At 35.7% G+C, this 17,774-nt stretch overlaps 1 protein-coding gene across 4 annotated transcripts in view; it reads left to right on the forward strand.

The window, feature by feature from the left end:
- LOC106873556 (KICSTOR complex protein SZT2) overlaps positions 1-17,774 on the forward strand; it is a 188,185-nt gene that overhangs the window by 20,758 nt on the left and 149,653 nt on the right. For all 4 annotated transcript variants that reach the window (XM_089365841.1, XM_089365843.1, XM_089365842.1 and 1 more), the window contains exons 15-20: positions 728-946; positions 2,233-2,601; positions 3,601-3,825; positions 4,898-4,976; positions 5,774-5,910; positions 7,863-8,025. In XM_089365841.1, coding sequence (XP_089221967.1) covers positions 728-946; positions 2,233-2,601; positions 3,601-3,825; positions 4,898-4,976; positions 5,774-5,910; positions 7,863-8,025 — 1,192 coding nt within the window. The remainder of the gene's footprint in view (positions 1-727; positions 947-2,232; positions 2,602-3,600; positions 3,826-4,897; positions 4,977-5,773; positions 5,911-7,862; positions 8,026-17,774) is intronic.

Genomic DNA, 17,774 nt, shown 5'->3' on the forward strand with positions numbered 1-17,774 from the left:
CTTATTCTATCAGTTTCTTTTGCCAAACTGCTAGATTATGGGGATGTAAACATACTAGCACCAGTTGTCAAGCAGTGGTGGTGGTGGACAAAGATACACATATGAGTGAGTGGACAAACAAAAGAAGGGCATTCAACACATTAATTGAGAGTTACATGTATGGATCAAATGAATCAAACTGTTTTGATTCACATACATATATTTATTCATGTGTGTGTATGTATGTATATATATATATATATATATATATATATATATATATATAATAATATTAGGGATAAAATCCAAAATTACAGGTAAAAACTCAATTAAAATCAATTTATTAAAAATTGAAATTAAATTAAGTTTCACAGCGATCTCATAATTTAAATCCTGAAGCTACAAGATAATACACAATTAATTCAAAACAACTTGAATAAAAAAACATATTTGTCAGAGTAATCTGAATGCTAAAGGGTTAAGTTCCTTATAAACAGAACATCTTGCTCTGTAGTTTGGTGTGTGAATGCACTTAGGTACCTTACTTGAAAACAAGCAAGAGTTGTCAGTTGAAAGAACATCTAGCCATAGAATTCAATCTTGAGAAGTCTTGTCCAGCACATACCAGCATGGATAAAGCAAATATAGAAAGGATAATGATGATGATGATGATAGGAAGTTAAGTCTAGTGACATAAAAAATAAATGTCTGTATAATCGTTTTATTGTTTTATCTCTTTCTTTTCAAGGCAAAAATGGATGCACACACATCGAATTGGTATCATATTGCGGCATGATACTCCTCTGAAAAAGTACCTGCACACTCCAAATTCCAATGGCTACTTCCAGTCTGTACACTGTTATAAAGCTATGACTGCATTGAACAACATGTTGAAACACTGGTGCACATTTGTCTTGATGGAGAATCACTCTAACCTCACATACATGTACATAAAATTTAATAACAGGTAAGTGTACCATTCATTACATTGTCATTTTATATGGAGACCAATATGGCTCGAATAAGTAAGACATGTGACAGCCTTGTCTCAGGGGTATATTACCTGCTATAGCTTACTGTTTTATCTTGTGGGAGATTGGTATTTCATCTGTTTAAGACCATGGAAGTGAAGTTAGTGATGAAACAAATATAGTTTATGAAGAAGAGATTTACTTCACTAACTTCATATGGAAAACTTACAATTCAGTACTATACTCAATATGTTGAATTCTCTCTGATCCTTATATTCCACATTCATGTTTACATGCTATGGCTCGGTGCAGGCATGGCTGTGTAGTCAAAAAGCTGTGAAGGTGTAAAAACATCATATCTACCCAGTGCTTCCCTCTAATGGACTCTCAGTCCCATTGCCCAGCATCTTGGACAAGTGTCTTCTACTATTGCTCTGGGCTCATTAATGCCTTGTGTGTGAATTTGCTAGACAGAAACTGTGTATGAACCTGTTGTATATATAATGAGCATTCTAAGATAAGGTTTTGCCTTTAGAATATTCCCAGGGTTATATCACTTCAGTACCTCCTATTAGGAAGGCTAAGGAGCCAGAAATGAATCTGAGAGTCCATTAGAGGGAAGCTCTGGATAGATTTGATGTTTTTACAGCTTTTACTGTAAGAGAGGATGTTTTCTCCATGTGAATTTACCTTTAAAAGTTAAAATATGTCACAAACATATTTTGATAAACCTAGAGTTCATTTATTCCTCATCACTGCTTAGTGCTGATACTATTGTGTTTATTCTGAGTAGGAATGTGTGTATCTTTGTGTTTGTGAATGTTCTCCACCATCAATTGATGACAGGTGTTGGTTTGTTTACATCTCCATAACTTAGTGATTTGGCAAAAGACAATGAGAAAATAAGTTCTCAACTTTAAAAAAAGTAAACACTGGGGGTCAACTATTTGACTACAACTGTGGCCCCAGCATGGCCAGAGTCCAATGAGTGAAACAAGTAAAAGAAATATGTTCTAATAAAAACCTCAAAGTATCTATTTTGTTACTGTGGATGTTATGGGACTTCTTACAGTTGATAATATTACTAACACTGGTAAAATAAGCATTAGTAATATTGCTAGATTTGATTCAATTAATAGCACACTCTCCCACCCTGCAAAATTTGCTTTTGTTTTCATTCAAAAGAAATGAACCTAAACACTATATGTGCCACTGTGACTTATTGATGTTTTAAAAGAAAAATGTATTTAAAAATTTTTTTTCTGTTTCATTTCATTTAAAGTGATTCTGACAAACCTCCAAGCACATTTTATATACTACGTGTAACATCAAAACCACCTTGTTTGGTGTTGCGGCTTGCATTCCTTGGTGGAACAGCTGGACATGAACGGCATGCAGTTGTAGCCGAACTAAGAGAAGAAATCCTCAAGTTGAAACTACCAAGAGGACCTCATAAATCCTCTGGCTTGCGGTTATCACTTGAAAGGAGAAAACAAGTCCAAGGCATACCATTGGATTTAACCAACCAGAAAGAGGATGACCTCTCCAGTGCCAAACCATCCAAAATGAGTACTCAGCTAAACAGAAAGCAAACCACAGAAGTCAAATGTTGTGTTGTGTTGAGTAAACCAGTGGAGAAAATTTTAATCAGGTTAGTTTTCTTATTTATATTTATTTATATATTCCTTTGTTCTTTTATTTGTTTTTAGTCATTGAACTGTGTCCATACTGGAGCATCACCTTGAAGGGTTTTCATCAATTGTATTGGTTTCAAATTTTGGCACAAGGCCTGCAGTTTCAGGGTCAGTGGTAAGTCAATTACATTGACCCCAGTACTCAACTGGTACTTATTGCATTGACCCAGAAAGGATGAAAGGCAAAGTCAACCACTGAAATTTGAACTTAAAATATAAAAGCATATGAAATGCTGCTAAGCATTTTGTCCAGGATGCTAACGATTCTGCCAGTTCACTGTCTTTATTGACCATATTGAGTCCAGTTCTGACTCTCAAGTTTGGTACTCATCTTAATCAACCTTATTGACAACTCACTAAGTCATAGAATATGAACAAAGACAGCATTTTTGCAAGTGGTATCAATATAAAGACAAACGAAGAGGTAGACACATATGCATGCATGTATGCTCTCTCTCTCTCTCTCTCTCTCTTTCTCTCTTTCTCTCTCTCTCTCTCTCTCTCTCCCTCACTCACACACACACACACACACACACACACACACACACACACACACATAGTGGACTCCCTAACACATTTTTCAGTCCAAGGCTTTAGAAGATGCTAAAAACACCACACTGAACCTGAAATCATTTGGTTGGAAAGTGAATTTTGTTACCCACACTGCCATACCTGCCCCTATATAAATAAATTCTATGCATTTTTTTTGTCACGGGGTACTTAATTTGTTTAATATTAGTCAATTGAATCTGCTTTTGGTTCTGTGATACAAAACCTTTTTGCCAAGATATCTTCCTATCACCATCTTAATACAGAAAAAGGTAATTATTTAACTAAATTCAAGTTTTAAAATTAACTTTCCCATCTCGTTAACAAATCCTCCATTATAGTCACTGATCTTCTGACATAAAAAAATGCAAAACAATAATAACTCATAAAATTTTTTTTCCTTTCAGATATGAAAGAGTTCCTCATGATCTAAGTGTTGTGGACGATCCAGCTCGTGAGATTCCTCGTCATACATCAGATGCTGCTGAAAAAGCCAGCCGTTCAGTGGCTGCAATGTTCAACACAATGTCACGGTACCTCTACCACAGGCGATGGATTTGGAGTATCCAGCATGGTCGTGTACCTTTAATGCCTACACCTATGGTGGGGCGTATGTTGTCCACTTTGGCCAAGTTAGTCTTTTGTTGTCTTTTTTTTTTATCATTACTTTACTACTTTGTCTTTCATCTTTTGGGAGCCCATAAATAAATTTCTAGTCCAGAACATTAGACTGGTGGGATTTTAAAACATCATGTTCTGTGCATTCTAGATTTGAATCCCACTTCCTGTTACTGATCAACCACAAGATTCAGATCTTGTTAAAGTGTAGTGGCTTGTGTACCTCAATGATATTAAGAGCTATGCCATTGATGTAAAAGCTCTTAGTAGGGTCTCCCATGCTAAACAGTTCAAAGAGTAGAGGCTGGACTAATGTAGAAATAGGTTTCTGTCAGGCCAACACTCTTACCTAGCAAAAAAGCTAAGCATCAGTGATATTACAAAATCAACAAAATCAACAAGAGGTGCTTGGGTACTTAATGAAGTTCTTAAGCTTGTCCTGGTTTTTGTTGGGTCTTGTAGGGCTCATTTTTTTCTCCTCACCTCTCAGGATTTGGATTCAGGGCTGCAGATAACCAAAGCAGATGCTACGAGATATCTTGTCCAGAGCTTTCATGTTGAGGAAGTAATTTGCATGTCATTTGGAATATGGTTTGCAACTTGGGCAAATGTCTTCAACTATGGCCTTGGGGCCAACCAAAGACTTGTGAGTGATAGATAGAAACCGAAAGAAGTGTCGTGTGTGTGTGTGTCTCCTTGTCTGGGCATAACCATTGTTGTAAATGAGTGTTGCTGTCATATAGATAGTATCATTTGTTTCCAATATTCTGTGAGAACATATCTAGCCATGGAAAAATATATTGCCTTGCTTGGAAACAGGTGAGGGTTGGTGACAGTAAGGGCATCTAGCCGTAGAAGATCTGCCTCAACAATCTCCATCCAACCCATGCAAGCAAGGAAAAGTGGATGTTGCAATGATTATGCTGTCACCATCACCACCACTATTGGCAGCCCCAACAGAGGGCTTTATTTCTATCCACAGTATCATAGGGCCTAAATGTTTGAGGATTAAATGTTTAGCAGAGTAGTTAGTCAAATGTATTGTTGGCTTGTTTTCAAAATATTTTTCTGTTTCCTTTATTTAAGGATTCGAACTCAGGAAGGTTTCCACTTTGCACTTACAACAATTGGAATCGTGAACATGGTTCTGGAAGTTGAAATGAAGGTAGGCATCATACAAATATGCATCCGCTTTTTTCCTTCTTTTTCCCAACACAAGTTAGTTGTTTGTATAATATGGCATTTTTTTTTTGCATTTTGATTATGCATCATTTTACTTGAGAAACCTATCTATTTAAAGGCTGTGCTCTAATTACCTGATTTCAAAAATTTCTTTGGTCTTTGGTCTACCCTATATTATACAGAGATGGGTGGGAGTAGTTGATAGGAAGACAAAGATGATGATGAGGTATCAATACTCTCAGGGTAGATGAAGAGAGAATAGGGACAGAATAACAGAGCATGAGAGAAGAGTGAGTGATGGTTAGATATGGGTGGTGGGTGGAGGTGAATGTAGTGAATGATGAGCAAGGGTTAAGGTGTTGTTCATTGTACATATCAGTATGGGAAGGGAAGGTGAAAGATGTAGGAATAGCTGAAGAAGGAGGTGATCAGTGCTTGGCTACTTATGTTGCTTACATTTGGTAACTTGGTCTTTATCAACAACATTAAGCGATGGACAATACACAACTAGAAAATTGAAATGAAGACATCAATGCATCCTCACTGAATGCCTACAAAAGAGCGAGCTTTACCAAAGGTGCCTAAAGACTTCTTTATAGTCAGCAGTCTTAGTCCAGGATACAAGCTATCAAGAGGCTGGTATCCTCATAATTTGATTGCGTTAACAAATAAAAGGAAGAATAGTCAATTCATTGAATGTTTTCAACATATATGTGTCCTCTTGCTGTGTTCCATTTTTTTTTTTACTTTATAAAATGTAATTTAATTTTTTATTAACAGTCTGACAATTCTTTCATTAAACGTACTCCAAGACTTGGCTATGAAGGAGAGGATGAGAATGATGAAAGCCACACTTCGTCAACGTGTGTTGTACAATATATCTTGTTTCCACCTAATGCCAAAAACACTCGTGGGAGGTATGTGCTTTGCTCTTCACATGTATTATTTTGTATAATATGATTCATAAAAAGAGAAAAACTGTGTGCGCTATGTTGATAGTTGAGTTATGACCTTCAGCTATGATTTTTGCTTTTCTTTGAGGAAATGAAACGAGGTGTATTGAAGCAGATTGGATGCTGATGATTTGGCACAATTGACTGAATATTGAACCTTTTTTCATGATGGTACTTTTTGATGTTAGAGCCAATACACACACACACACACACACACACACATGTAGAAATATACACATACAGAAAGAAGGAGAGAATGAGAGAAACATTATAATGTCTGATGTCAAATAAGTCATCATTGAATCAGTGATACCAAATAGGCAATGCCAAAACTGCTGTGCCAAATAGTCTCATACCTGTGTTGGAGGGCTTGCACACAAAATCATGAATATGTGCACAAACATATAAATATTGGTTTCAAATTTTGGCACAAAGCCAGCAATTTTCAGGGAGGGGGTAAATTGAATTCATCAGTCCCAGTGTTTAACTGGTACTTATTTTATTGACCCTGAAAGGATTAAAGGCAAAGTTGACCTCGGCAGAATTTGAACTCAGAACATAAAGACAGATGAAATACTTATTTTGTTATTGCCCACAAGGGGCTAAACATAGAGGGGACAAACAAGGACAGACAAAGGGATCAAGTCGATTACATCGACCCCAGTGCGTTACTGGTACTTAATTTATCGACCCTGGAAGGACGAAAGGCAAAGTCAACCTCGGCGGAATTTGAACTCGGAACGTAGCGGCAGATGAAATACCGCTAAGCATTTCGCCCGGTGTGCTAACATTTCTGCCAGCTCGCCGCCTTACACAAACATATAAATATTCCCACGTACACTTACATGCTTACGTACACACATCTAACTTTATACTTATATGTGCACTCACACATATGCACGCTCAATGACATTTCATATATTTTATTGTATTTGCTTCAGTCGTTGGGCTGCTGCTATGTTGGAACAAGACTGTGGAAGGTTTAGTTGAACAAATCACCCCCCAGCACTTTCACATTTTTAAGTCTGGTACTTATTCCATCTGTCTCTTATACCAAACTGCTAAGTTATGGGGACATAAACAAACCAATGTTCAAACATAGGTATGATACTCAGCATTCACTGTTCAACTACTGACTGTTAAACCAATACACATTGAATTAACATGGCAAAACAATATGGTCGAACTAACACCGTCAACTACCCCTTGACAGTTCACTCAGTTTTGATTGTAATTGATTAGTCCACCTTCAGTCATGTGGGGTAGTTCCAGATTCTCCCATAACACTATCTTAAAAAGAAAAAGACATATTGGATATCTCTAAAAAGACTGGATGGTCATGACTGGACTGACTTTTATCATGGGATTGCTTGATCAAAGCTGAAATAAGGGTTAATAATAGCAATAGTTGACTTTCTCTGGATGAAAAGTTGGTTAAAAATTTTGTGTTGAAGGTAAATAAAAAAAAAAACCATTCGGTACAGGCATGGCTGTGGGGTAAGAAGTTTGCTCCCCAACTACTTGGTTCCAGGTTCAGTCGCATTGTGTGGCACCTTGGATGAGTGTCTTCTATAGCCTAGGGTTGACTAAAGTCTTGTGAATGGATTTGGTGGACAGAAACTAAAAGAAGCCCATTGTATATGTATAGACAGTGTGTGTTTTTGTGTCTGTATTCCCCCTCCCCTGTCACTTGACAATTGGTGTTGGTGTGTTTATGTCCCCATAACTTGGGAGTTCATCAAAAAGAGAACAATAGAAAATAAGTGAAGGACTTGAAGAAAAAAGCAAATAGATACTGGGGTTGATTCATCCAACTAAAAATTCTGCATGGTGGTGCTCCAGCATGACCGCTGTCTAATTATTAAAACAAGTAAAAGATAAAAGTATTATGAAACCTTTTTTTTGTTTCTCTGCAGCATATCTGAAGATGAAATGGAAGAATGTGAATTGGCTGAGTCAGATGGAGAGTTACAAATAGTGACAGAATGTTGGGTGGAACCTCAACATGGCCTAAGTGTGAACAACCCACTGGAGAGGAAACACTTGAATGGATTGACTTACCAAGAAATTGCATCTTCGGTATGTCCTAGTTCTTCTTATAATTCTCTTTTGTTTATTTGTTTGATATTAATAGGATTCTTGATAATTTGGGAGAGAAAAATTAGAAAATAATAGCTAATGTTGGTTTCAAAGTACCAAACATTCTTTTGCTTGTTATAAATTTCAGTTATTTTTCTTTTAAATTCTTTATTAATTTTTCAGAGGGACTTGAAATTTGTTTTTATTTATTACAGAGAATGAGCATGTTTTGTATATGTCTTTTTGTGTGTGAGTGTGTAAATATATATGTATATATATATACACTAAACTGCACTTGCGAAGACCTGTTGAGGCAAGTGAAATCGAAATCATACTAAATTCGATGACTGGCACCCATGCCAACGTCGTCTCCTTCATTGGACACGAAACTCAGCTTGCGAAGACCTGTTGGGGCAAGCGAAAGCGAAATCGTGATGGCACCTGTGCCCAGTGTTGCCTTTCTGGCACTTGTGCCTGCGGCATGTGTAAGGACTTTCGAGCGAGATCGTTGCCAGTGCCCCCTGGACTGGCCCTTGTGCGGGTGGCACATAAAATACACCATTTTGAACGCGGCTGTTGCCAGTACCGCCTGACTGGCCTTCGTGCCGGTGGCACGTAAAAGCACCCACTACACTCTTGGAGTGGTTGGTGTTAGGAAGGGCATCCAGCTGTAGAAACTCTGCCAAATTTAGATTGGAGCCTGGTGTTGCCATCCGGTTTCACCAGTCCTCAGTCAAATCGTCCAACCCATGCTAGCATGGAAAACGGACGTTAAACGATGCTGCTGCTGCTGATGATGATGATATATATATATATATATATATATATATATATATATATATATATGCATGTATTATTTATATTATATGTATTTATATGTGCATGTATTTATTATTCTTATACAAGAACATTGTTGACAGTGACTTTGAAGTTTTGGCCAGCTAAGTCATTGTTGGACTGTGATACATTAGAGTTATTCTTGCCTTTATGTAGTCTCTGTTGAGTTAAAATAATCTTTGGGTGTGTGGGTTTGAGTTGGGTGGTAATTAGGTTTTTATGGTCAGTTGTTATGGAAAGGTGTTTTGGGAAAATTTTTTATTGATTAAATTTGGGTTTTCAGAGTCACTGTCAACAACATTCTTGTATAAGAATTATAAATTTGTACTCTATAAAAGTATGGAGTACAAATACATCAGATGAATGTAAAACTGTTTCTATTATAACTGAACATAAAAACAAACATTAATATATATGCATGTATATATGTGTATGTATTTTTTTCTCTGAATGTTCTATTCTGTTTTTAATTGTTTGGAGCCTTCCTGTAAGGAAGGAGCTGGTTTCTAACAAAGATACAAAGCTCCATCATTAGAATGTAGATAACTAAAAAAAAAATTTTTTTTTTAAAAATGTCACATTTTGAACTTAAAGTTTTGCATATTTCTACTGTTCTGCTTACAGATTGTAATTGTAACGTGCATGTGTGTTAGCTGGTTGATTTCTTTTTCTGAAAACCATAACCTTTTCAAATTGTCACTTAGACATTTACTCATGAAACCAAATGCATCAATTATTATTTGGAAAATATGATTTCATAATCTAGGTGTGGAAGCTACGGGTTTCAAAGTAGTTGTTCATAGTCATCCTCTTTCTCTTTAATTTTCGAAAAGATATTTACATCAATGGAACAGCTGACTTCTATGATAACATACTTTTCCCTGTCTATCTGAAACAGTGATATCTGGCCTCTTATGTTTGCATTTGGTAGAAGTTTTGATAGGAATGTCCCACCAGTATTCTTTGTGCTGATATTTATGGATTCAATATTAGGAGAATTCTCTATACTTATCCCTATATTTATTTTTTGATGGCATTATATATTGTTTTAGCAACAACATGTTGCATTGTGAGGTAATAACTTGATAACATTTTTGGGCAGCTGCTGTTCACTTGTGTGATATTGACACTTTTGGTTGCATTTTTGACACCAAAAGAGGTTCATTGTCTTTTTTGTTTGTTTGGTATTTTTTAGCATATATATAAATGTATATATATATATATATTTGTTGCGATCACATCACCCCTCACATTTGGCCACCTAACTCTCCAGACTGCAACCCCCTTGATTATTATGTGTGGGGCACAGTGGAGCGAGAGACCAACAAAACTTATTGTAACACTAAAGATGAACTGAATGCAAGGATTATGGCAGCATTCACCAGCTTAAAAAATGGCTGATAGTTAGCAAGGTGGGACACACATAATAAAGAAGAAAGCAAAGGACCACTGATGAGGTCACAGAAGTGTGACGAAAGAACTCTGGCCGAAATAGGACTAATGTAATGTAATGTAATATAAAGCTGAAGCAAATTAACACCAAATATACAGTGCTTGTGTTTTTATTGGCTAAACTGGCAAGTACAACAATATATATATATATATACATATATATATATATATATATATACATATATATATATAGGGTGCAATGGGTAAATTGTTGCCAATTTATATGTTTAATTTCATGCATGTGCATTGTTTGTTTCTGATTTTGTTGACTACACAGTATAGAGAAAAACAGCATTATGATGCAATTCACTCTGCCAGAAATTTGGAAATGACATGCTGTATTGCTTGGCATTCATGCTGGATACTCTAATATGAACATTTCAGAGTGCCTGGGTGACAGTCTGAAGATATGTACTGAGAGTGATAAAAATCAAACATCCAGTCAACATCATGGTGTTTGGAGTGATCACTAGTGATGGCAATGTTATGCCTCCATTCATCTTACCACACGGCCTCAGGCTCAACACGGAGGCCTACATCAAGTGCCTGGAGGAAGTGGTGCTACCCTGGGTCAAGAGGGTGGCTTCTGGAAAACCCTATGTCTGGCAACAGGACTCTGCACCATGCCACACAAGCAAGAGAACCCAGTTATGGCTTTCAGACAATTTCTGTGATCACTTCACCCCTCACATTTGGCCACCTAACTCTCCAGACTGCAACCCCCTTGATTATTATGTGTGGGGCACAGTGGAGCGAGAGACCAACAAAACTCCTTGTAACACCAAAGATGAACTGAAGGCAAGGATTATGGCAGCATTCACCAGCTTAAACAAGGAGATTGTTCAGAAGAATTGCAGGAGATTCCGAAGCTGTCTGGAGGTCGTGGTTGAAGCTAATTGTGATTTTATTGAATAAATTTACTCTTTAGTATTTCAAGATATTTTTATATAATTTTGGTAAATATATCTGTTAAAATGAGATGTCAGTGTTATTTTCATTTTTGCATAATTTAGACGACAGTTTATTTACCGTACCCTGTATGTATGTATATATATATATATATATATATATATATACACATTTATAAACAGTCTCAGCTTTTTTAGCTGCTATTTCTGAACTTCGGTATATGGTGAAGCAAATGTTTGCTGATCCCTTAATTATGTTTATAAATGTATAAGAACTTTTAAATAAGTTTTCCACCGATAATGGTGTTTACATACCGAAGGGCTTGGTAAAAATTATTAATTGTTGATTTATTAATAAATTGATAAACCTTTACCCTTTTAATTGTAATATATATATATATATATATATATATATATATATATATATATATATATATATATATATATAAACCATGCCAAAACAAGTACATGAAGCAGAAATGTGAGGAAGGAAAGAGATGTAGAGATGTAGTTTGGTTTGTTGTGGGGGTAGGGTGTGTGAGAAGTTTTCTTGTTGAGTGTGGGTGGGACACACAGTGCTTCTGGAACTCAGTTTTGCTGATGTGGGTGGGTCTTCTCTAGAACTTCATATCGCCAGACATCTCAGTCCATTCATTGTCATTTCCTCTGTGAAGCCCAACATCCTGAGGTCGGTCCTTACCACTTCATCCCACGTCTTGCTAGGTCTCCCTCTTTCGTGGGTACCATCCACTTTCAGTGATCAGCACTTCTTTATGTGGCTGTCCTCATTCAAACACATCATATGTCCAAACCAATGTAGTCTTCTCTCTTGCATGCTACATTTGATTCTTCTTATGCCCAACATTTCTCTCAATACATTTGCACTTTGCCATACATGTGCACTGCTGTTGCACATCCAACAGAGCATACTACCTTCATTTCTCTCCAGTCTATGCTTGTCCTCTGCATTCAGAGCCCATGTTTCACTACCATGGAGTATAGCCGTTTGCACACAAGCATCATATAGTCTACCTTTCACACTGAGAGAGAGAGAGTCCTTTTGTTGCCAACAGAGGTAATAGCTCTCTGAACTTCCTCCACCCAATTCTTATTCTAGAAACAATACTTTCAGAGTATCCTCCACCATTACTAACTTGGTCACCTAGGTAGCAGAAACTATCTACAACCTCAAGAGAGCCTCCTAGGCATTTGAAAGAATCTAAGTCCCATGTGCTTTTAGTGCTTATTGTTCCTGCACATCTGCCACATACAAAGATGACTTTTAATTAAATACTGTCTCTAGTGTATATACTGGATACATACATATGTATGTATTTAGAATATAGGCAGAGCAGCATAGAGTTTGGATACAGTTTGTATTTTAGTTGGTCTCAACAGCTATTACATTAATACTAAATAACATTAAAGATATAATCACATAATTGTGACACGCAATTAATTAATTATGTATCAGAATTATGTAATTATACATTGATTGATGCATATCTTAAAGAAACAGCTGTTGAGTATGAACTATATGTAACATTTATGTTTTTCTGCTTTTAAAGATTGTTTTAATTAATTATGTATATACATGCAAGTCTGTCCTGCTTGGATTTTCTGCAATGAAGTAATGTGTTGGAATTTAATGACTTGTTAATTGAGCTCTTAATTATGATTGATATTTTACACATCAGTTTTTCTATTTAGATGTGTGTGTGTGTGTGTGTGTGTGTGTGTAAGTTTATGTGTATAAATATATGTATATGACTGTGTATATTCTGCATTTCTGAAGCTCTATGGAATAAAACTCCTTACTTTAAAAACTGTGAATTGTTGGCAACAGAAAGAACTAGCTGGCTCTAAAATCCTGTCTCAAATTACTCCCCATCTTTGCAAGGTTTATTATTATTATTTCTTTTTTCTTACCTGAACTCTACTGGAAAAACATATTACTAAGTATATATAGGTATCTGGTGTTATTTGATGTATAGGTATGTATGAGGAGCTGCTGAAAAGTTCCTTGCTTGGGTAAAAGAAAATATGGGATGATCAGTTAATTATGGTATTATTCAATATATTCCCCTCTCAGATTCACACACTTATTGCAGCAGTCCTTCAGTTTTTCTAAGCACAGTAGAACTCAGCTGGTTGGGCCTCTAACCAGGCCTTTCGCAATACCCTTAGAGTCATGAACTTTTCAGCACCCCCTCATATGTTAGTTGCATAGGTGAGGTTTGAGAAAAAACAAAACAAAACATTTTTTCCCCCTGTCAGAAGAAATCATACTATTTAGAAGAGCGCTTGACTTACTAGAAATATCAACCAAATAATCCACCACTTTTAAAACAAGGGATGACTCATTTTGTAATATAGACATTTTTTAAAAGACAGGATTCTCATAAATTAGAATGTCTTAGAACACAGGCCTTCACAACCAAGAGAAACTAAGACAGCAGCAACAACAACAACAATAACCATTACATTATTCAGAATTCTTCTATTAGTTAAACTGGCTGCAACCAACACTTGCTCATTCTTTTCTTTTTCCCTTTGTTCCTCTAGATGTACAGGACAAAGATATGTTATCTATAATCTCTGAATTATTTTAAAATTTTGTGTCCTGTACCTTGAACTGCTAAGATTTTTTTTAATTGTTATCTTTTGTCTGATTAATTCCAACTTGATTTTTGGTTCCAATTCTTATACTTGAGTAATTGCTAATCTTTGAGATGAATCCAAAGTTCTATTCTCTTTTTTCCCCAACATCTCTCTCCCTCTCCCTGTTTGTCTGTCTGTCTCTCTTATTTCACCAGGAACAAAATACTTAATACTTCCATTTTACTCGATTATTTTAAATATATTATGATGATGATGATTATCTTGATAAGCGAAGCTTTCAGACATTTTGGCTGTTTGTTTGTTTATTTTGTTTTTGTTGAAATTTCTGTCAATTCTAATACATGTTAGACATATTAGCAGCTAAGTGGTTAAGATACGGTTAGGTCAAAAGTTATGTACTTGGCAAGATATGGAATTTAACTTCAGTTTTTGACTTCAATCTAATTTCTGGCTAAATGATAAGTATTAGTTTTAGCTCATAGTAAGGAATATTAATATTGGGAAAGGCATTCAAGTATGAAAAATACCCTCCTTCCAAAGGGAGTGGTGGTGAAATAAATCTGATGTAAAAAAATAATTAATACAACTAATGTATACAAAGACCTATTTTTTAAAACCTTTTGTTACTGTATGTTTAATGAAATACATTAGCCACAGACACACACCTGTAAGAAAGGTTGTGTGGTCAAAAAGTCATTTCTCAACCATATAAGAACCTGGTTGACCAAAGCCATGTTATTGGATTTTGGTTGATGGAAACTGAAAGAAGCCTGTTGTGTGTGTGTGTGTGTGTGTGTGTAAATTTGAATCACAATATATGGATTTAAGTAATCCAGTAGTACTCTTAAAACATATAATATATAGTACAATACCAGAGAAAATGATAAGGAGTGTATAAAATTATAAATGACAAGAGAAATAGTATGATGAAAATTTATTTAACTATAAAAAAATTCAAACTTAAAGCATGTAAAGATAATTTATATTATTATATTCAATAGTAAATAAATTACTTACATGTCTCCATTTAAACATTTTTAACAAAGATTTTCTTTCACCTATAGATGTAACTTAATTTCTGCATTGTCTTAAAATGTTTTTTGCATTAATGCAGACATATAAGTAATTTATTTATTATTAAATATAATAGAAATTATGAAACAATTTGTCGTGTATTTGAATTTTCTTACAGTTAAATAAATTTTCATCATACTGTTTCTCTCATCATTTATAACTTTATATATGTGTATATATATTTGTGTAAATGTATGTATATGTGCCTTTGTCTTGCTATCTATGCCTTCACATTGTTTATATGTGTTTGTGTAAAACTGTCACCATTTAGTCTATGGTTTGTCATGTAAAAGAACAGAGAAATAAGTACTTTATTGGGAAACATGCAAGGGTGGGGGACAGGAAGAACATTCAACCTTCAGCCATTGAATGGTTCTACAAGTTTTATTCTAGTAGGAAAAAAATCAAACAAAAATGACAATGACAACAGCGACTTTATTCCACCAACTCAGTTCTGATGTTTCTCAATTTCTTCCTTCTAGTATAGTATTTTTATTTCAGTTGATCTGTCAGGTCCCATACTTTATTCAGAACCTTGAAAGTTACTGCATCTCATTTATTCTTTATACAGAAAGACCTTTTCTGTTTATTACAATGCTAAATATATGATCTCAGGAAAAGTAGTAGCATCAGCATGAAAACCTAATCTGTTAAAGTGAAGATGCATAGCCTTGTGGTTAGGTTGTTAGACTCACAATTCTAAGGTTGTGAGTTCAGTTCCTGACCATTGTGTTATTGAGCAAGGCTCTTTATTTCACATTGGTTCACTCCACTCAGTTGGAAATGATCAACAGCAGCAGTAGGGTTAACTTTGTCAAAAAAAAAAAAAACACCAGAACACCTTGGCAGAGCTGATATTCTCTTTAATTAGACTCTTCATGTGTAGGTGTAGTGACTGCTTGATACTCCATTTTCCACAGGAGAAAGGCTTTCTTGAGGGACTGATTTTCTCCATTGTCCCTCACATTTTCTTCTCACTTTAACTTATTACAGCCTATCAAAGGTGATGACAGCATCGATCCGAGACATCCATGCTCCTCTGTTTCTCATGGGAGCAGACATGGCCTACAAGATTGAAATGAGATAGGCAGATTCTGTGGCACTGAGGGCACTGGAAATGATCCCGAACAACAGCCTCATGGGATTGATGATGTCTCCTCCTCTCCTTGGTTTCAAAGCGCTTTACTCCAGCGGCTCACATAGACTTCCATGCCTTCCAATTAACAGCCATGGACACCAAGCAGTTGGGAAGGATACCACATAACATGAAAGACTGCTTCAGATAATCATGAAAATAAAGTTTTGGACATCCATGAGACCTACTTCCAATCTCAACCTCACAGAAGAGGTTCATCTTTGGGAGCTGGTCACCTGGCGTCCAAGTCACATGATAAATTTATTAATGGCATTAACTTAGTACATTACCACTGACATTTTTGCTACTATCTAACCAGCTAAACTAAATAACTTAACCAATATCCTCAATATTTTGAAACACTGCTTAACTCTTTGCAACCATATTTCATATGAAATAGAATGCCAGTCTGTTTCAATTAGTTTTGGCAATAATTAAGAATTTATGCAGATTTTGTGAAATAATTTTGATTATTTCTTCTTAGGCACAGATATGACTGTGTGGCAAGCAGCTTGCTTTCTAACCACATGGTTTCAGGTTCAGTTCCACTGTGTGGCACCTTGGGTGAGTGTTTTCCACTATAGCCTTGGGCCAACCAAAGCCTTGTCAATGTATTTGGCAGAGGGAAACTGAAAGAAGCCCATTGCATATATATATATATATATATATATGCATGTGTGTATGCTTCTGTGTCTCTATTTATCTCTCTTACTTGACAACTGTTTACATCCCCGTATCTTAGTGGTTTGTCATAAGAAACTAATAGAATAAGTATGATACTTAAAAAAAAAAGTTCCGTGGCCGATTCATTTGACTAAACATTCTTCAAGGTGGTGCCCCAGCATAGTCACAGTCTAATGATTGAAACAAGTAAAAGCTAAGAGATAATTAACTCTTTAGCATTCAGATTACTTTGTCATATGTAATGCTCATTTATTCACATCGTTGTGAATTAATTACATATTATCTCATATCTTTGAAGTTTCAATGATGCAATTGTTTATTTTTGTAATGACATTGTAGGGGAGGTATGAGAGGCTAGATCTGGCCAGTTTCAACATAAAACAGATGGAATATTTGGACCTGATATGGCCAGTTTAAATGCTTAAAGGGTTAGATTTTCTATTATGGTGTTTGGAACATAACTGAAAGTTCTTAGATGAATTATAATAGGTTTTGATTTAAATATGAATCCTTCTTTTACTTGTTTCAATCATTGGACTGTAGGCATGCTGGAGCACTACTTTAAAGGGGTTTATTTAGCCAAACAAATTTCCCCAGTACTTATTTTATATGTCTGGTACTTATTCTGTCAAATACTTTTGCTGAACTGCTAAGTTATGTGGTAGTGGTGAGACAAATACTAACAGATACACACACACACACATGTATGTGTACACACACACACACACACATAGTTTCTGTTTCCCAGATTTACTCTCAAGGCATTATTTGGCCTGGGAGCTATAGTAGAAGACACTTACCCAAGGTGTCATGCAGTGGGGCTGAACCCAAATGCCTGTATTTGCAATGTAAACCTCTTAACCACACAGCCTCTAAGATGGGTTGGTATAAACCAAGATGTTACCATACTACTGTTGAAATACATTGTCTCTGTTCCAATTAATATTGGTTTCAAATTTTGGCATAGTTGGCAGCAATTTTGGAAATGGGGTAAGTAGGTTACATCGACCTCAGTACTCAACTGGTATTTATTTTAT

The sequence above is a fragment of the Octopus bimaculoides genome, chromosome 18, assembly GCF_046866305.1.
Source record: "Octopus bimaculoides isolate indiv1 chromosome 18, ASM4686630v1, whole genome shotgun sequence".
In the NCBI taxonomy this organism is placed as follows: domain Eukaryota; kingdom Metazoa; phylum Mollusca; class Cephalopoda; order Octopoda; family Octopodidae; genus Octopus; species Octopus bimaculoides.